Source organism: Nicotiana sylvestris, chromosome 7, assembly GCF_000393655.2.
Source record: "Nicotiana sylvestris chromosome 7, ASM39365v2, whole genome shotgun sequence".
NCBI classification, from domain to species: Eukaryota; Viridiplantae; Streptophyta; class Magnoliopsida; order Solanales; family Solanaceae; genus Nicotiana; species Nicotiana sylvestris.
In genome coordinates, this window is record NC_091063.1 from 148,721,088 (window position 1) to 148,742,246 (window position 21,159).

General features: G+C 38.5%; 1 protein-coding gene across 1 annotated transcript; it reads right to left on the reverse strand.

Annotated features, from left to right (window-relative positions):
• Positions 1–20,188: 20,188 nt before the first annotated feature.
• Positions 20,189–20,626, reverse strand: LOC104217648 (S-protein homolog 2-like). Its single transcript, XM_009767947.2, has one exon. It carries the CDS (start codon positions 20,624–20,626, stop codon positions 20,189–20,191), a length of 438 nt encoding a protein of 145 aa, XP_009766249.1.
• Positions 20,627–21,159: the final 533 nt, after the last annotated feature.

The window sequence follows — 21,159 nt, forward strand, 5'->3', positions numbered from 1 at the left end:
TTGTGAAATTGGTGTAGTAATTTTGTGTTGAATTATTGTGCAATTATTAAGTAAGTTGTAAATTGGTTCTTAAATATTTTGTAATAATATAGCATAAATTGATAATTGTTTGAGTCTACATCAGTCGATAAGTTGATCACAATTCCTCGTGGGAACGATACTCTACTTACTACTATATTACTTGTCGTTCGCGTGCACTTGCGTGAGTGTTTTGGTCGCAACAATTGTCTGCTAAGAACTCCAACTTTTAAGTTGTCAAAAATGAAATTGGTGGCCGACTTTCTTTGAGTGTCTATTTGACTCTAAATGCGTGAACCATTGGCCTGACTTTATGAAGGAATTGTGTTCAAATGTTCCTGGTGTGAAAGACCATACGTGTAAGATCCTTAATGTTTTTGAAAATTGGTTTAGGAGGAATTCAAAAAGAACAACCCAAATATGAATAATGAAGTAGGGAAAGTTATATAGACTAGTTCGTAGGGGGTACCAAGGCTCTTATCATACTTTAGTCCACTACTTTTTACTTTGTCTTATTTTATCATTTACCTTTTTCCTATTTACTTGCTTCCTCTCATGGATTTAGGTGCTTACTTGTCTGAGATGTTCCCTTTTCCTTTGTCTTGAATGCTTGAACGGGCCGTAGGGAATGTAGCAAGGCCAAAGCCCATTAGCAATTAATTTATTCCATGCTTTATGTATCGTACTCGGCCTAATAAAATTAAAAGTTAAAAATGAAACATGAGCATGAGTTGAATAGTTCTTTTACTTAATTCTTTTACTTAGTTCTTTTTATTTTCTTTATTGATGATATTGTAAGTTAGGAGCATGTTTAGGCCGACCACACTCAGGTAGGCAAATTGTAGGTCGCTTCTTTTATTTTATTCGAGGCGAGAGGTCCATCCTTTAGTTTATTATCCGGGGATACCCCGCGGAATTTGTATATATTTTTATCCGGAATATGCCCCGAAGTATTTGTATTTGGAAGCCAAAAGTAGAACTCGTAGTATTTTATTTTCATTTTCATTTTTTCTTTTATTAGGTGGGAATGACCTCGATCTGCTTGTGTGTTTATTTTCTTTTTTGTGTTTATTTTTTACCTCAATTTTAATATTTTAAGAGCCAACTTGATCATGTACGCAACCGTACTAGTTACGGGAATCGGAGAATGCCTAACACCTTCTCCCCGAATCAAATGAACTCACTTACCTAGAATTCTGGTGCAGATTTATTTTTGGAGTCCAAAGTGTTTTAAAAGGAAAAATTATTTTTAAAAAAATGGTGACCTGGCACACCGAAACCAATGTCAGGTGGCGACTCTGAAAAATCCTTTTGAACACAATTTTGTCACTTTCGAATTTGAAAACCCTTTTAAATTTTACAAAATGATTTTATTATTTAAAGAGGGTTAAGTGAGGTAAAAAAAAGGGGTGTGACAGCTCTGGCGACTGTGCTGGGGAGTTGCAGGTTCGAGCTAATACTACGATCTTGTTGGCTTTTTAAAATATTCGGTTGAGGTTTTTATGCTTTTTTATTAGTTTTATCTGATTTTTATTATGTTTTTATACTTTGTTATTATTTGCTAGATGCTTATGTGTTTACAATTTTCTTTTTATGTTTTTACTGCTTTATAACTGTCATCATATGCATTACCTAGTTAATTATTTCTGTAACAAGTCTCGGAGTACGCGTCGCGTATACGAACTCTTTATTGAGTCAGCCTTATTTTAGGAGGGGGGCCGTCGGGCGTATGGAATGGGTGGAAAGTTTGAGCAACCACCATCGACCATACACTCCCCTGAATTGCCTTGTTAGTGAACCTCAAACTTAGGTCAGTCTTTAGGTCATTCTTATTTGCATCATATCATTTAGACCTAGCAGGGCTCGGTCCTAGGCACCGTGTCCCGTTGCAGGAGTCCTCTCCAAATTATGTCAAAACGGGCCCATGGCCTAAAAAATATTTAATCATCCCTATGTGCTACATGCTGCATTCTTTTAGGGTAAAGGGGTCATTTGGCGGACCAATGATGGTTGAGGATAAATGAGAAAGAAAAGAGGGTGAAGTATAAAGATAAAGCAAGTAGGGCCCAGATATATTTTTTCTTTCACAACTTTTTCAAGAAAAGACAAAAAAATAAAAAAATAACAATCCAAAAAGATTTTGCACTTTCCCACCATTTTTTGAAAAAAAATCCAAAAGATTTTACATTTTTCATCATTTTTCAAAAAGACAAAAAATATAATTTTCCAAATTAGTTGCATTTTTTTAAAAAGCTTTCTCCCATGTCCAATCTTCCCAAAACTACGCATATCTGATTCTCGTCTTTCGGGGCGGGATACGCAGGCAACCCACATAGATTCCAGTCTTCCTAGTGAGTCTTAGGTTCTTGGCTTCAGGGGTCGTACACAAATCTTGCATATTTAGCCACATTTGGCCACATCGGCCATTTTTGCAAAATATGGTTGTGTTATCAAAGTAGTTTTTTATCCCATGTCTTAGAACCTTGAGTCTACAACAAAGTGTCCTCTCAATTATAAGGTCCATTTCTGTTAATTTGCATGTCTAGCCATTTTTGGCCACATCGGCCATTCTTGCAAAATGGGATCATTTTCGCAAAAGTGGTTCAATTACCCATGTCTTAGGATCATGAGATGAGTCCACAACTCGGTGTCATATCACTTTAAGGTTCGTCCTTGTCATGTTTGTGTCCCTAGCTATATTTAGCCATATCAGTCGTTTTTGCAAAATGGGTCATTTCTGCAAAGTAATTTTTAAGGCCATGATTGTTGGGAGTTTGAAGCCGTATGAGCCTTAAATCAGTTATTTTTCATGCATTAGGGGTCAACTTTGTCGAGTTTGCACTAGTAGCCTCCCTCGGCCACTTAGGCCATTTTGTAAAAAATAGCCAACTCGTGTCTTGCATCTGCCCACTAGGAAGTGCTGTGGTGTCACGTAGTATCCCGAGTTGATAACCATGTTCTCTTCATTCAGGTATGGACCCGCTAATTCGATCCAAAGTGCTGATGATGGTAAAGATTCCCAGGAAGTTGATCAAGTGGTGGAAAATGTTTTCACTATTAGAGCAACATGAGTTAATGGAGAAATTGGGCACCCTCACTTCCCTTATTTATATCACACCTCGCCCAGATTTAGGGGAGGCGATTTTGACCTATTGGGATCCGCAAAATTTGGTTTCAGATTTGGAGAATGTGAGATGACTCATACCTTAGCAGAAATGTCTGGTCTCACTCGTTTATACTATATAGGCAAAGACATGATACTTCCTCGAGATCACTCTAGGACAAGATTCCTTAGCGACCTGGGCCTGAAAGACAACAAGCATTTAGGATGCCTCGAGCAGTCCAGGATATTTTTGGATTTGTTTGCTAGATTTGGACCACATGATAGTTTTGACATTTTTTGGGATGAGTTTTGCACAACCAAGGAAAAGTGGCAAAGACGTCGCCTCGAAGCTTTTAGCCTTGCTATGTTGGGATTATTGGTGTTTCCCTAAGATGAGAGGCAAATTAGCACCCGTCTACAATCATTGGTAATGGTACTATTTCATGAGAAGCTAAACTATTACCATTGTGCCGATGATCTTAGCAGAGTTGTATCGAGCCCTGAGTGAGGTTAGGGGAGGTGTCAGGTATTTTGAGGGAATTAACCTTTTGCTGCAATTGTGGATGATGGAGCATTTACACACTGCTTCCTTACTTTGTCCCATTGACCGTGCCTCGAGGTATCGAGTGGTATGCATTGAGCATAGGATGAAATCACCAAAGTTTACATACCCATTAGGCGTCATAGCTTGGATAGAGTTCCTTGGTTTGAGGACAAATGGGAATGTTTTGTTGGCTTACCTTTGGCTATCTTTAGATGAGATCTTAGTAGGATGTCGCATGCAGACTTTCTTGATGTTGATAGGACTTAAGTGTGTCAGGCTGTACACTCCTATTAGGGTGATGTGACAGTTGGGCAAGAGACAAGATGAGACACCAACTCTGAATCTTCGGAGGCACATCATGAATTTTAGCAGAAAGGAGGCTGACGAAATCAAGTACGTGCAATACCGGAACAATGTAAAGAGGATGAAGAAAAATACATTAGTAGAGGACATTGGCAGGACCGGGTGTACTCAGAAGTATTTGATCTGGTTTCAGTCTATCCCACCAGGTGTCAGCACCCCATTGCCAGCACAGCTTAGGGGTCGGGCAGTTCAGACAGATGATTTTGAGTAGGCTTCGGATCAGGATCCTTGGGGTAAGCTTGAGTTGATAAAGTCTCAGTTAGCAGGGTTGGCAGCAAACGTGGACTTCAGGAGGGGGGGGCACACGCTAGGGTCTTTATTCCCAGCATCGATGTATCTTTACAATGCATGTTGTAGAGTTCGAACATGACGGACAGCCCAGGACCATCCCAGCCGGGGGCATCATATCCAGGAGCTACTTGAGGAGTCTTTTTATATGTTTTGAGTCTGTTTATGTTGTCATTATCTTCTAGTCTTGTGGTACTGAGTCTTATAGATAGTGTCAAAGTCCATCGTAGTGTAGTCGAGTCTATCAGTCTTGTATTATCGTACATCCCATTTTGTATTTTTGAAAACCGAAAAGATTTTTAATGAAAAAATCCAAAACGATTTTTATTTTCCAGCATTTTTCCAGAACTACACTTGGTCTGATTCATATGGAGCATGATATGTAGGCAACCTACATCAGGTTCGATCTAATCATTTTTAATGAAAAAGAGATGGAATTGTGGGATGCGAGAAATGAAAAGGAAAAAAAGAGTGATAACCAAAAAGAAAATAGTGGGGAGAAAATGATGTAGGCTAAGAGGTGTTAGAAAAGAAAGAAAAGAGAAGATTGAAATGAGCAAATCGGGATGATGCTATATGACTTTACGACCCTCAAATCCATTTTAGATCCGCTAATTATTGCTAGGTGCATTGCACGTAAGGTGATATTATTATCTGATAAATGCCCTAACTCTAACATGATGGCTTTATTTTGTTTTCTCTGTTACCTTTGAATTTTTCAGGAAGGTGGTTAGTTTGTTGGCATCCTAGCAAGTCATCCATACAATACCTGGTCAAAGCGCCAGACAGTCATGGCTAGCAAAGAAACAGACACGAAGTTGTAGACCCACCAAGGGAGATTGTTGAGTCGGAATCAAAATTGAAAGAGGAGGTTCGAAGGTTGAAACATCAGATGGCGGAAATATATCAGGCCTAGATTAAGGGATACCCTCCACCGTCATTCCCTACCAACTATGCAGAAAAACCTTCTTCCGTTCCAGCATTGTCCCAAGCCCAGATGCCAAGTACCATTGATCTTTCCCCACAACACGCACCAGGCTTCACCCCTTACCACTCCTACCTCGGCACTTCAGCCCAAATTTTTTATGATCCACCAGCCAAAACAACCGCATACCCTGCTCCGACATCTGCTTCTATTTTTGTACCCCTTCCACAAGCTACCCTCAACCGATCCTCTAGTGAGCCCCCATTCCAAACTCTAGATACCCAATATTGTACCCCCAGAACCTACCTTCAAAGTCCTAGATCCTTACTCCTACACTCCTCACTTTGAGCCTTATGTTGAAACTGAGAAACCACCCAAGAACACGGAGCAAGAGGAGATATTTAGGAAAGTAAAGAACCTGGAGCAATCATTGAGAAATATGCAAGGGTTAGGAAGCCAGGTGAGTGTGGCTTATAAGGATTTGTGTTTGTTCCCTAACTGCCTGTCGGGTTTAAGTATGACTTCTATGACGGACATGGGGATCCTGTAGCTCATCTGAGAGGCTATTGCAGTAAAATGAGAGGCGCTAGGGGAAAATACGAATTACTGATGGCGTACTTCAGCCAAAGTTTGAGTGGGGCAGGTTTAGAATGGTACACCTGCCAGGACGCCAGTAGGTGGTACACATGGGATGATATGGCTCAGGCCTTTGCCTAGCATTTTCAGTACAATATAGATATTGTACCAGATCGCCTATCTCTGATAAAGGTGGAAAAGAGGCCTAGTGAAAGCTTTAGAGAATATGGGTTCCGATGGAGGGAGCAAATTGCACGAGTCAATCCTCAGATGGAGGAATATGAGATGGTTGAATACTTTCTTCAAGACCTGGAGCCTACTTACTTTGGCCATTTGATCTCTGCCATTGGTAAGCCTTTCAATGACGTGGTAAAGATGGGAGAAATGGTGGAAGAGGGTCTCAAGTCAAGCAATAGCATGAGCTACTCTGCTATAAAAGCAACCACACAGGCAATCTAGAGCGGTACTGGCAGTCTACTAGGCAAGAAAAAGAAGGAAGATATTACTATGGTTGTCTCCGGACCATGGCATGGCCAGAATGGTTCACCTTATCAGTACAGTCAACCACGATCCCGACCTCCAGCCTACATCCAAGTTCCATATAATCCACCCTAGCATTATTTCCCACCACCAGGCCCCTAGTACTTAGCCAGACCACCCCAATACCATGTTCACCATGCACAGTCATATGCTCAACCCCCTCCTTACCTGCAATGGCGTACTCCAGCTCCACAAAATACTTATCCACCCCCACAACCCTACCGAAACCCTACTGGTCCAAATTTTCAACTAAGGCCGGAGTATAAGAGGGAAAGGCTGCAGCGGAAGCAAACTTTCACCCCGCTTGGAGAGTCCTATGCTAGTCTGTTTCAAAGGTTAAGGCAGTTGGACGTCTTGAGACCGATTGAGTCAAATATACCAAATCCCCCTCCAAAGAACCTCAATTATTCTCTCAGATGCGCCTACTGTTCTGATGCTCCAGGGCATGACATAGAGAAGTGTTGTCACTTGAAAAGGACAATTTAGAAGCTCATTGATACAAACCAAATTGTAGTCCAAAGCCCGAACACGCTAAACATCAACCAAAACCTTTTGCCAGCCCATGCATAGACGCATATGATTGAAATAGTTCATAAAGATGGGGAGCCCGGGAAGTCTTCCAAGTCTTTCATGATGATTCGAGCCAATGAAAGTAATTTGGTTAAGGCTCCAAACTCTACCAAAGCAACGTCCCTGACAGTGGAAAGGGTGACGAGAAATTGAGCTTGTTCAACTTGAAGCCACCAGTGTTGGTCGTGAAAGGGCTTTCACAGGATATTGGGGCAAGCCAGGAAAGCCTAAAAATTGTAATGTCAGGGGTCCCAAGTAAGCATATCATAGTTGTGAAAGGGGATCCTATTACCCCTATCGTCATTAAACCAATGACCTAGTTGCCAGTAGTTGATACCAGAGCTATTCCGTGGAACTACAAGCAAGTGATAGTAACATATAAAGGGAAAGAAGTGGAGGAAAAATTTAATGAAATCGGAAGGCTGACTCGTTCCGGGAGATGCTTTACCCTAGAAGAATTGAGGAGAGTCAAGTCGTTCAAAGATAGCTAGATCCCAGTAAAGAAGCCAGTCATCGAAGAAGAGGCAGAAGAGTTCCTATGAAAAATGAAGGTGCAGGACTATTCCATTGTGGAGCAGTTAAGGAAAATATCAGCTCAGATTTCTCTTTATCTTTGCTGATACATTCAGATGAATACCGTAGGGCCCTCATGAAGATTTTGAATGATGCCCATGTTCCTGATAAGATCACGGTGAACCATTTGGATAATATTGCTAACAAGATCTTTGAGGCAAATAGGACCACTTTCTCGGATGAAGAACTTTCTCTAGAGGGTACAGAACACAACCGAGCTATTTATCTCACAATAAAGTACGAGGATTCGGTGGTCTCGAGGGTACTGGTTGATAACAGTTCCAGTGCAAATATTTGCCCACTCTCCACTCTGCAAAAGTTGAAAATCAGTACTGAAAGGATCTACAGGAACAATATATGTGTTTGAGGTTTTGACGGAGGGGGAAATGATTCTGTTGGCGATATAATGCTTGAACTGACAATAGGGCTAGTTGAATTCACTATGGAGTTCCAAGTGCTAGATGTAGTCGTCTCCTACAATCTGTTGTTGGGTAGGCCTGGATACATGCTGCTAAGTTAGTCCCATCATCTCTCCATCAAACTGTGAAGTTTGAATGGTACAGGCAGGAAATAGTTGTGCACGGTAATGAGGACTTATTAGCTTGTAATGACACAATTGTTCCGTTTATTGAGGGTGAAGATGATAAGGGACCTTCGTTCTATCAAACTTTCGAAATAGTGTCTGTTGAGAATGTTCCTGAAGGAAAATGCATTCTGGGCCCGACGATACCCTATGCGTCTGCCATGGTAGCCAATTAAATGTTGAAGAATGGTTTTGTGCTGGGTAAGGGTCTGGGCTCATCTCTGCAGGGTATTGTGCATCCAGTGCACCCCAGTAGAAATCTTGGTACATTTGGTTTGGGATTCATGCCCATAGAAAAGGACGTGAAAAGGGTTAAAAATCTGAAACAAAAGGTATGGTCACTCCCCAAGCCTGTCTCACACATCTCTAAGTCTTTTGTCAAGCCATGGGCCGAAAAACCTCAAACCTCATCAGTTCCAAACCCTGTGGTCGATGTTGATGAAGAGCTGATCAAGAGTTACCAGAGTCTGTTTGATGAGGTTAATATGGTAGAAGTTAGTGAAGGTTCTAGTAAAGTAGATGTGCAGTTCGTTGGGCCAAATGTGAAGCTTAGCAATTGAGAAGCTACTCATCTCCCCACCAAGAAGGAGTTTTGGTAGTTTGCTTTGTTTTCCTTTCTGTTATATGGGTTATTCCAGGGTTGTAATCCAGATTTTTAGTTTTTGCTTGTTTTGATGCTCAAACCCTTCTATCCTTTTATTTTTAATGAAATGTAACTTCCCATTTTCCATTATTCCTAATAGTGTTTATTTTGTTTTTCTTTTGTACAGTTCTTTTTATGCTTGTTGCAATGACATGACATGCATGAGGAATTTTCAGCCAGGTCTTAAAAGCCAATCTAATTCTGAAATAATAATCCAAGAAGTAGAGTATGATGATAAAACACAATATGATGAAGAAGCAGCATTTGAGGAAATCAGTAAAGAGCTAAAACACTTTGAAGAAAAATCAAAGCCAATGAAACTGAAGCAATCAATTTAGGAGACCAGGATAATGTTAGGGAAACCAAGATAAGTGTGCATCTGGAACCACAAGTTAAGGAAGAAATAATCAAAATATTGTTTGAGTATAAAGATTTCTTTGCATGGTCGTATGACGATATTCCGGGCTTGAGCACTGATTTGGTAGTTCATAAATTGCTAACTAATCAAGCATTCCCTCCTTTTAAGCAAAAGTTAAGAAATTTTAAGACTGACATGATTGTGAAGATCAAAGAAGAAATCACAAAGCAGCTTGATGCAAAGGTCATTCAGGTCATTCGATATCCCACTTGGTTGGCTAATGTTGTGGCAGTACCAAAGAACTATGGTAAGACCAAGGTATGTGTTGATTATCGTGATCTTAACAAAGCAAGCCCAAAAGATGATTTTCCATTGTTGAACATTCACATTTTGATCGATAATCATGCCAAGCATGAGATTGGGTCTTTTATGGATTGTTACGCGGGATATCACCAGATCTTGATGGATGAGGAAGATGCAGAAAAGGAAGAATTCATCACATCATGGGGAACATATTTCTATGGGGTAATTCCATTTGGTTTGAAGAATACTGAGGAAACTTACATAAGGGCGATGACTACCATATTTCATGACATGATACACAAGGAGATTGAGGTTTATGTAGATGATGTGATCATAAAGTCAAAGAAGCAGTCTTACCATGTCAAGGATTTAAGGAAGTTTTTCCAAAGGCTCCGAATGTATAACCTCAAGCTCAATCCAGCAAAATGTGCATTTGGTGTCCCGTCTGGGAAACTGCTGGGATTCTTGGTCAGTCGATGCGGTATTGAGTTTGATCCGTCAAAGATCAAAGCCATTCAAGAGCTACCACTTCCCAAGAATAAAACAAAGGTGATGAGCCTGCTTGGAAGGTTAAATTACATTAGTAGGTTTATTGCTCAGCTCACAACAACTCGTGAGCCCATCTTTAAGCTGCTAAAGAAGAATGTTGTAGTCAAGTGGATTGACGAGTGTTAAGAAGCATTTGATAGGATTAAGAGGTACCTATCGAACCCACATGTGTTGGTCCTACTAGAGCCTGGAAGACCTTTAATTCTCTATTTGACTGTCCTGGATAATTCTTTTGGCTGTGTATTGGGTAAACATGACATCACGGGAAAGAAGGAGCAAGCAATCTATTATCTCAATAAGAAGTTCACTCCCTATGAGGTTAAGTACACTCTTCTTGAGAGGACATGTTGCGCCCTGACTTGGGTGGCACAAAAGTTGAATCATTATCTTTCGTCCTACATTACATACCTCATTTATCGCATAGATCCTCTGAAGTATATCTTTTAGAAGTCTATGCCCGCAGGAAGACTTGCAAAGTGGCAGATTTTACTCACAGAGTTTAACATCATCTATGTGACTCGGACCGCGATGAAAGCCCAAGCCTTGGCCGACCACTTGGCTGAGAACCTGGTGGATGAAGAATATGAGCCGCTGAAAACTTATTTTCCTAATGAAGAAGTGATGTATGTTGACGAGGTCGATCATGATGAAACACCAGGTTGGAAACTCTTCTTTGATCGAGCTGCTAACATGAAAGGTGTCGGAATAGGAGTTGTACTCATCTCTGAAACAGGGCAACACTACCATGTAACAGCCAGCTTCGATTTTATTGCACCAACAACATGGCTGAGTACGAAGCATATATTCTGGGTTTGAGGGTAGCTGTAGACATGGGAGTCCAGGAATTACTGGTTCTAGGAGATTCAGATTTGTTGGTTCACCATATTCAAGGAGAATGGGAGACTCGGTATTTGAAACCCATACCGTACCAACAGTGTCTGCACGATCTTTGTCAATGATTCAGGTCGGTAGAATTCAGACATATTCCCAGGATTCATAATGAGATTACTGATGCCTTGGCTACTCTAGCATCAATGTTACATCATCTGAACAAGGGTTATATCGATCTCGTGTATATCCAAGTTCGTGGTCAACATGCTTACTGTAATATGGTTGAAGAGGAAATTGATGGTGAACCTTGGTTCCATGATATCAAGGAATACATTAAGTCGAGAGTATATTCAGTACATGCCACAGGTGATCAAAAGAGAACCATTAGACATCTGGCTAGTGGATATTTCTTAAGTGGGGGAATCTTGTACAAGAAGACTCCCGATCTGGGACTACTGAGGTGCATAGATGCTAAAAAAGCTTCGACTATCATGGTCGTAGTGCATTTCGAAGTTTGCGGGCCGCATATGAATGGGTATGTCTTGGAAAAAAAGATACTCCGAGCAGGTTATTATTGCCTCACCATGGAACGAGATTGTATCAGTTTTGTTTGCAAATGTCATCAATGCCAGGTACACGGTGATTTGATTCATTCTCCCCCATCAAATTTACACACAATGTCTGTACCTTGGCCCTTTGTTGCTTGGGGCATAGATGTCATTGGACCAATTGAACCGGCAGCATCAAACGGGCACAGGTTTATTTTGGTGGCCATTGATTACTGTACCAAGTGGGTCGAAGCTGTAACTTTCAAGTCTCTGACCAAGAAGGCAGTGGTGGATTTTGTTCATTCAAATATCATTTGTTGGTTTGGAATTCCTAAGGTGATAATCACAAACAATGCTGCCAATCTCAACAGTCATTTGATAAAAGAGGTATACCGATAGTTCAAGATTATGCATCGAAACTCCACTCCGTACCGTCCCAAGGCGAATGGAGTTGTTGAGGCTGCTAACAAGAACATAAATAAGATACTTCGTAAGATGGTGCAAGGTTCTAGGCAATGGCATGAAAAGTTGCCTTTTGCCTTACTGGGTTATCGCACTATTGTTTGCACTTCAGTAGGTGCAACTCCTTATTTTCTGGTATATGGAACTGAGGTAGTTATACCTGTGGAAGTTGAGATTTCATCCCTTCGGATCATTGTAGAAGCTGAAATTAATGATGATGAGTGGGTAAAAACCTGGCTAGAGCAGTTGAGTTTGATTGATGAGAAAAGATTTGCTGCAGTATGTCATGGTCAATTGTATCAAAAGAGAATGGCAAGAGCATACAATATAAGGTGCGTCCTTGGAAATTCGAAGTGGGCCAACTGGTATTAAAGCGCATCCTTCCTTATCAGGCTGAAGCTAAAGGCAAGTTCGCCCCAAACTGGCAGGGGCCATTCATTGTGACAAGAGTGTTACCCAATGGTGCTTTGTATTTAACAGACATAGAAGGCAAATGTGTAGGTATGGCTATCAATTCTAACGCAGTCAAGAGGTACTATGTATGAGTTTCTTTGCTTATCTGCAATTGCATTTTGTACTTGGCACGTTCAAAGTTGAAATGACGAAGGTATTTTGTTCCGATACTCAAAAACTTTCATCTTTTGTTACCTCTTTTGAGCCTTAATTATTTTTCTTTCATACCCCTCTTTTGGAATCAGAAAAAAAGTTAGAAAGCAGGAGAAAAAATAGAAAAAAAAAGAAAAAGAAAAGAAAAAGAAAAGGAAAAAAAAAGAAGAAAAAAAAAGAGAAGGAAAAGAGAATAAAAGAAAAAGAAAGAAAGAAACAAAAACAAAATAACTTTCAGTTTGAACTACGTTCGACCTAATTTCTTTTAAGGATACGTAGGCAGCCTTACACGGTTCGGTCCTCTAAAAATAAAAATCCAAAATTCCTCAGACCTAAAGAAACTGGGGAAAAGTTTTGGTTTTGCAAAAGATCTAATTCCAAAAGTCATAATTTTTGTACCCCTTTCATTTTAAATTATTTTGAGCCTTCATGTCACCCTTTCTTTTTAACCCTGTCTAAAAGCCTACATTACGGTCCCAAGAAAGACCTTCCGATCAATCTATGAGGATGCCTAGTCAAGCGAGATAGAGGTATGATTTACATCATGGGTAACACTTTGTTCATGGGTACAAAAGGAAAAGTGAATAAAATAAGAGAGTCTTATTGGTGAAAACCCTCACGGGCACCGTAAGCTGATGGTGAGCTGAGAGAAAATTTAAAATGAGAGAGTCTTATTGGTAAAAATCCTCGCGGGCACCGTAAGGCGATGGTGAGTTGAGAAATGAACAAATAAGAGAGGTTTGTTGGTGAAAACCCTTCGGGGCACTACAAGTCGAACATGGCTCGTGACTTTACAGAATATTGGATCATTAAAAGCCCGATTTTGAAGCATGAAGACATGACATGAACTGAAAATATGATTGGTTGGACGGATTAGGCTGATCAATCAGAAATGCATGTCATGATCATTGGAGCCATCCGCTTCACTCAGATAAGTCTTTTTCCCATTCTTCTTCACATAGTCATCTTTGTTCAAATTTTTCTTTGTTCCTTTTGCCAAAAATCATTTCACTATGCTCTCTCAGTCTATTTTTATGAGTACTTTCGAGTCAACCTTTGTTGAACAAGCAGGAAAGGGTTCCAAAGCCTACTACCATCTTTTAAATTGCACAAAGCGGAATTTGGCCAAGCACATAGGCAGTAACATGATTCAGAAGGAGTAACTTGGTGATAACTAAAGTTTAGGTGATCAAGTGAATCTTGAATTTTGAAAAAATACAAAGGCTCAATAATTGTTAGTATGAAATGAAATGCAATAAGTAATTGTAAGGAATTCAGATCAATCAAAGGTTTTTGTGGTCAAGGTTCGATCAAAAGGTCAAACAAATCCTTGTTAGCCGAAGTAGCTAATTAGAATGAAGCATGGCAGTGGAAGAAGAAGACACATTGCAATGATGCCACAAACTAACCGCCACATTGTCAAACAACAAGATTTTGTTTGTCTGAAACAGGGGAAAGAAAATTTGTTCAATCTGCAGGGACCCTCCCATAAAGAAAGCATGGTTCAGGGGCAAGAGGTTCTGCTCTAGATCCTTCAGGAAGAGAGAATGGCTCAGGTAAGTTCATTCTCAACTGTTCAGGACCCTCCTGGATAATGGAATTTAGTTTTAAGTTTTCAGGACCCTCCTGCATAATGAAATTTAGGTTTTAAGTTTTAAGGATCCTCCTGGATAATGGGATTAATTTTCAAGTTCTCAGGACCCTCCTGGATAATGGGATTTAACATCAAATTTTTAAAGATTTAGTTTTAAAATTTCAGGACCCTCCTGAAAAATGAAATTTAACTAACACTCACAAATGTTCCTAGTACAAACTGGGGCAGAAGATTTTCCTTGTTTTGTTTGTTTTGTTGTCATCCAGGAGCCCACCTGGAGAACGAGGGAATCTTTTTCAAGTTATAAGTCATTGATAGGCGCCCACCTGGAGAACAAGGGAATTCATTTCAAGTTTTAAGTCATTGGCAGGCGCCCACCTGGAGAATGAGGGAATTCATTTCGAGTTTTAAGTCAGTTGTAGGCACCCACCTGGAGAACGAGGGAATTCATTTCAAGCTTTAAGTCATTGACAGGCTCCCACCTGGAGAACGAGAGAATTCATTTCAAGTTTTAAGTCATTGGCAGGCACCCACCTAGAGAATGAGGGAATTTATTTCAAGTTTTAAGTCAGTTGCAGGTGCCCACCTGGAAAACGAGGGAATTCATTTCAAGTTTTAAGTCATTGGCAGGCGCCCACCTAGAGAACGAGGGAATTCATTTCAAGTTTTAAGTCATTGGCAGGTGCCCACCTGGAAAATGAGGAAATTCATTTTAAGTTTCAAGTCATTGGCAGGCGCCCACCTGGAGAATGAGGGAATTTACTTTGAGTTCAAATCATTGGCAGGCGCCCACCTAGAGAATGAGGGAATTTATTTCAAGTTCAAGTCATTGGCAGGTGCCCATCTGGAGAACGAGGAAATTTATTTCGAGTTTAAAGTCAGTTGCAAGCGCCCACCTGGAGAACGAGAGAATTCAGTTTAGAATTTATTTCAAATTCCAAGTCAACATCAGGCACCTACCTGGAGAATAAGGGAATTCATTTCAAGTTTTAAGCCAGTCGCATGCGCCCACCTGGAGAATGAGAGAATTCATTTCAAGTTTTAAGCAAGTCGTAGGCGCCTACCTAGAGAACAAGAGAATTCATTTCAAGTTTTAAGTTGGCCACAGGCAACCACCTGGAGAACGAGGGAATTCATTTCAAGTTTTAAGTTGATCCCAGGTGCCCACCTGGAGAATGAGGGAATTCATATTAAGTTTCAAAGTTATTGGCAGGCGCCCACCTGGAGAACGAGGGAATTTCATTTCAAGTTTTAAGTCGGTCGCAGGCGCCCACCTGGTGAATAAGGGAATTCATTTCAGAGTTACTTTCAATTATCAAATTCAAGAGGCATCAGGAGCCCGCCTGAAGAACAGGGTCAACTTTTAATTTCCAAGTTCAAGTCCGAGAAGCATCAGGAGCCCACTTGAAGAACATGGTCCATTTTTCAGTTTCACGTTGAAAGATCGAGTAGAAATTCAAAGAAGATTCAAGACAAGAAGTAGATAGGATATTATATTTTTCTTTTGTTTTTGCTATAATTTTTCCTTTTATTTTTGATGTAATGGAAGGAACCGCGGACCGGAACCTCGACGGCACTTCACTCGACTCTCCATCTCGGTAATCCATCGTCCTTCCCACGCATGAATTACACGTGGCTTGATTCCTTTATAGCCAAGGATATGTAGGCAGCTCAGATACTAGGGCTCGGTCACATTCTCTTTTCTTTTAGTTTCGGTCTCTCTAAATAAGGGTCGGGTTAAAAACATATCTTGTTGATTCTTTGTCTGCAAAAACTTCGTGCTTCCCGTCAAAGAGGGCAGCTGTAGACATATAATTTTGACCCACACATTATAATTACCTTTAATAGTCCTAGTATTTTTAGGATATTTATTTGAGTTTATTTCAATAGGATCTTACTTTATTATTAATCTTTAATTCTATTTTAAAGGCACAAAAATTGAAACAAATATAAAAATAATTTCATCTTTTCTATTTAATTCAAGTATTAGGTATTTTTAGAAAGATGTATTACTTAACTTATTTTTATTTTAATATAATCTTTAAAAAATACAAAAAATAGTTTCAACTTTGATTTTTAGTTTTATTTTAATATAATATTTTATTAAAATCAATTAAGAGTTATTTTATATTTTTTATATATAGGTATTTTATATTACTTTAGAAGTAAATTAAATTTTTAGTTTTTTCTTAGCCCAATTTTGTAGAATTTTATAGCCCAATTCAAACCTAGGCCCAAAAATTTAAAAACCAAATACCCTTGACCCCCGACCCACATGTTGACTCGCCCCATCCCAAACTTTAAATCCTAGCCCTTCATTCTTTCTCATCCAATGGCCAAGATTTATCCTCACCACCATATTTAAACCTAGTTATAAGGAAAACCTAACCCTAACACCCAACTAAAACGGCGCCCCTTCCCCCTCTAATGCCCTCTGCCACCGCGCCCCGCCCAAAACTTGCCGGAAAACTCATTGAGTCCGGTGAGTTAACTCATGGCCCCCCCTTTCTCCTCTCTCCTTCTTCCACGTGGCCTGACGAATAACCGATTTTAGTAGTCGAATATTCCATTCCTCTTTCTCATCCGCATTTTTTTATTTTCTCACACGTGAATCTCTTTTAATTATAGATGATAGACGAAAGGTAGGATATGATTAGTGAAAATTAATCATACCCCTCCATTTGCCCAGTTTTTTACCGAAAATAAGGAGATTTTCGGGATTTTGGTTGGATTTTCGGATTTTTGAAAGAGTTTTTGAGATTGCTTGGGGAAGAAGGGAGAATATCCGAGACCCCCTATATATTGGGGATATTTTTCAGAATTTAGGGTAGGGACAGTCTTGGAGATAAAAGATTACGGTTGGTTCTTAGCTTTGGGATTTTTCCTTCTGTTTTCTTTTCGATTCCACAAAGAAGAGATTATTCAAAAAAAAAAAGAGTCAGTTCTTTCTTGTTCTTGTTCTTTTTTCAAAAGTCAGAAAAATCAAAAAAAAATAATAATAAAAAAATAGTTTATTTTCTTCTCTGGAATGCCAATTTTTTATTTAAGCATGGAGTGTGATTGAGCTCCAGTGGTGTTCGGATTTTTGGAGTCGCTGCTCGTGTTTCGGATCGTGGCTCGTTGTCTCTGTTTGAAGATCCTGCTGAATTTCTTTTTTCCGGACTCGCTCGATTCAAGGTTGTAACTGCTGAAATTTTTATAATCGGAGAGCTATATTTCTTGTTCATCTCTATTCTTTTTTGTTGTCAATTTTGTATGATTGGAGTATAATAAGAGCCTTGAGGATCAAAAATAGATCTAAAATTCAAAAAATTATCTAGATAGTTCAGAAGTATTAAGGCTTGGACTGGTCTAGTTTGTGAATGTGAAAGATCAATTGTATCTGTTTGCACTCATTCAATTTTCTCTCTTGGTTTCAAATCGCATCTTTGTTGATTCTCGAAGATGGCACAAATGTTGGATTTCTTGACCAAATCATGATTTATTTATTTATTTATTTATTATTTTATTTTGTTAAGAGTGTTAGGCTGCAATCACTGATATTCATACGAATAATTAACTCTAAAAGGTTCTGCTAATCAATAACCCTCCTCATTATCCAACTAGAGTGAGTTTCTTCATAAAAGGAGATTTATTAGTGTTCTTAATATCAAGCTAGGTAAATGGTTAATCTAATTTTTCAAAGGCATATGTTAACTGATCCTAAACTTTGTCGCGTTGAATGTTACATGATAGAATTCCCTGTTGCTTACTTGAATTTGTGAATTGTTTCCCTGCATGATCAATTTTGTCATGAGTTTAGTAAATCCTGAAGCGATTTAGGTGCATTGAGTTAGCACGATATAAAGGCAGATTGCAACATTTGTTAACTGGTATGTGACTGGAAAAGTGATCATTTGATTTGTTGATCTGGGTTGTAACACATTTCAGAAATTACATTTGTGTTTTACTGAGTAAACCGAAGCTGTAAAGTGTAAAAATGAGTTTAATTGTCTGCTAAGAACTCTAACTTTTAAGTTGTCAAAAATGAAATTGGTGGCCGACTTTCTTTGAGTGTGTGTTTGACTCTGAATGTGTGAACCATTGGCTTGACTTTGTGAAGGAATTGTGTTCAAATGTTCCTGGTGTGAAAGACCATACGTGTAAGATCCTTAATATTTTTGAAAATTGGTTTAGGAGGAACGAAGGCTAGTCCATAGGGGGTACCAAGGCTCTTATCATACTTTAGTCCATTGCTTTTTACTTTGTCTTATTTTATCATTTACCTTTTTCCTATTTACTTGTTTCCTCTCATGGATTTTGATGCTTACTTGTCTGAGATGTTCCCTTTTTCTTTGTCTTGAATGCTTGAATGGGCCGTGGGAAGTGGTAGAAAGGCCAAAGCCCATTAGCAATTAATTTGTTCCATATTTTATGTATTGGCTCGACATAATAAAATTAAAAGTTAAAAATAAAATATGAGCATGAGTTGATAGTTCTTTTACTTAGTTCTTTTATTTAGTACTTTTTATTTTCTTTATTGATGATATTCTTCGTTAGGAGCATGTTTAGGCTGACCACACTCGGGTAGACAAATCGTAGGTCGCTTCTTTTATTTTATTCGAGGCGAGAGGTCCTTTCCTTTAGTTTATTATCCGGGGATGCCCCCGGGAATTTGTATATATTTTTATCCGGGGTATGCCCCGAAGTATTTGTATTTGGAGACCGAAAGTAGAACTCGTAGTATTTTATTTTTATTTTCATTTTTATTTTTTCTTTTATTAGGTGGGAACGACCTCGAGCCTCTTGTGTGTTTATTTTCTTTTTTTGTGTTTATTGTTTACCTCAATTTGAATATTTTAAAAGCCAACTTGATCATGTACGCAACCGTACTAGTTACGAGACTCGGAAAATGCCTAGCACCTTCTCTCCGAATCAAATGAACCCCCTTACCTAGAAGTCTAGTGCAGATTTAGTTTTGGAGTCCAAAGTGTTTTAAAAGGAAAAATTATTTTTAGAAAAACGGTGACCTAGCACACCGAAACCAATGTCAGGTGGCGACTCTGAAAAATCCTTTTGATCACAATTTTGTCACTTTCGAATTTGAAAACCCTTTTAAACTTTACAAAATTATTTTATTATTTAAAGAGGTTAAGTGAGGTAAAAAAAATGGGTGTGACAGTGTCTCTTTCACACACCCGTACAAAATATTAATTAGAAGGGTTCTAGACTATTTTGCCTTATTTAAATCTTAAGATATTATCCCTCTTCATTGAGTATTTACTCTATTTATGCACTATCTCCATTTTCAAGAACATTTATTATTAAGGGTAAAATTAAAATAAAAGATAATTTTATTTTGAACTTTTAAAATGATAAATAATTTTAGATAATTATTTTTAAAATACTGATAAATAATTTGAGACGGAGGGAGTAAAAATTATTAATTTTTTCCACTACCAGCATAACCTAATGAATAAACAAATAAAAAAAATAAAAAAATAAATGATACCCATTTCTCAGTGCTGCCTCATTCGATGAGCCGAGGTTCACTTGAAATAAAAATAAGTTTTCCATCAAACAATGTCCACGGGGAATATATGTATAAAAAAATTTATATTCTCAATATAGTGAGGCTTTTTGAGGGAAATTATGCAAATTCGGCCCAAAATAAACAATATCACATTATGTTAAGAGTATCTTTCGATTATTTTAGCCCTAACACTTTGCGAGTAAGTAGCTATAAAGTAACAAGGGTTAGCTTCGTGGCTTTGTAGAAGAAATTGTTAGCTGATGATTTCAAAGTGACAAAAATTATATTGGTAACTTTTCTCTAAAAATTAAGATTTTTTTCGTTATAAATTAGGCATTGCCTAGGATTTGTATTTGATCAAAAAAAGGTGGTCATACGAGGGGACCAAACCTTAATTACCTCCAAAATAAAACACAAGATTGATATAAATCAATCTTCAAAAATACTTCAGGCTTGAAATGACCTGCCCTCGCGGGCTTCAGTTAAAATTTTCACTTGCGATATTTTTTTTAATTTTATTTCTTGTTATTTGCAGAGCTAGAAGTGAGAATGATACTGTAATAAAGCCGATATATAGAAATTATATTTTATCACAATCCCTTGCATTCTTTCCGTGCGATTTTAAAAAATAAATTGAGAGGAAAGATAAAATACAAGGTCATATATCTCTTTATCTCAAAACTTTTTATGTAAATCAAACTAGCTATTCCAATCATGTTTCCTCTCATAATTAGGTGGAGGATTTCTTCGGGCACCAAAGTAGAAGCCATCTTCTTGCACTTTCCAATAGCATTCGAGAGTGTCAGGATCTATTACTCCACATTGTCCAGCTATTTTGCTATTGAATACATCGAATGGTATATCTTTACCATTCCACCAGAAATGACAAAAATAAAGCGTAACTCCGAAAAGTTTTTCATTAAAGCTAAAACTGAACTCCTCATTTGGATGGAGGACCTTGTATCCTAGATCGTCGTCTTTAGATTGACAATGAAGAATCAGTTTAGAATTAGGAGGGAGGGCATCGATTATGTGAACTTGAAATCTTGGAGTAACAAAACTACGACTTCTCGCAAGAGCGAGGTTTAGTAGAAATATGAATGAGAAAAAAAGAATTTTGCTCTTGAAATTAATCATATTTTGATCCTTTAAAATGGTTCTTTTTGTTCAATATTGCTTTCTTTGAGACTTCACGGGTTCATGTGCTACACATATATATGCATGAAAAGAAACTATTAGCGCTTACTTACTTTTATTTGGTTCATGTAGATAAGTCAAAGTATCCTATTTACATGCTTTAGAAGCACAATGGATGGAGTTTCATTACTTTAGTAATGGAATATGACAGAATATTCTTTTTATTATGCTCTTCAAATTTGCCTTTTTAAATATTTTCTGAAAAGTAGAACGAAAAATTAACCTTCTTTTCGTTGGTCGTTTTTTTTGGTGTCCGGAACCAAAATGTGGGTTTTTTTACTCAAACTACACAAATAGGTGGTAAAAAAAAAGTTACATTTTTATATATAGCGCCACAATATCTGGCGCTATACATTAACAGTAACGGAACCGTTAATGTATAGCGTCAGGTATTGTGGCGCTATACTGTAAAAGCTGACATGGCTAGGTATAGCGCTACAATACCTGGCGCTATACATAGAGCATTAATGTAT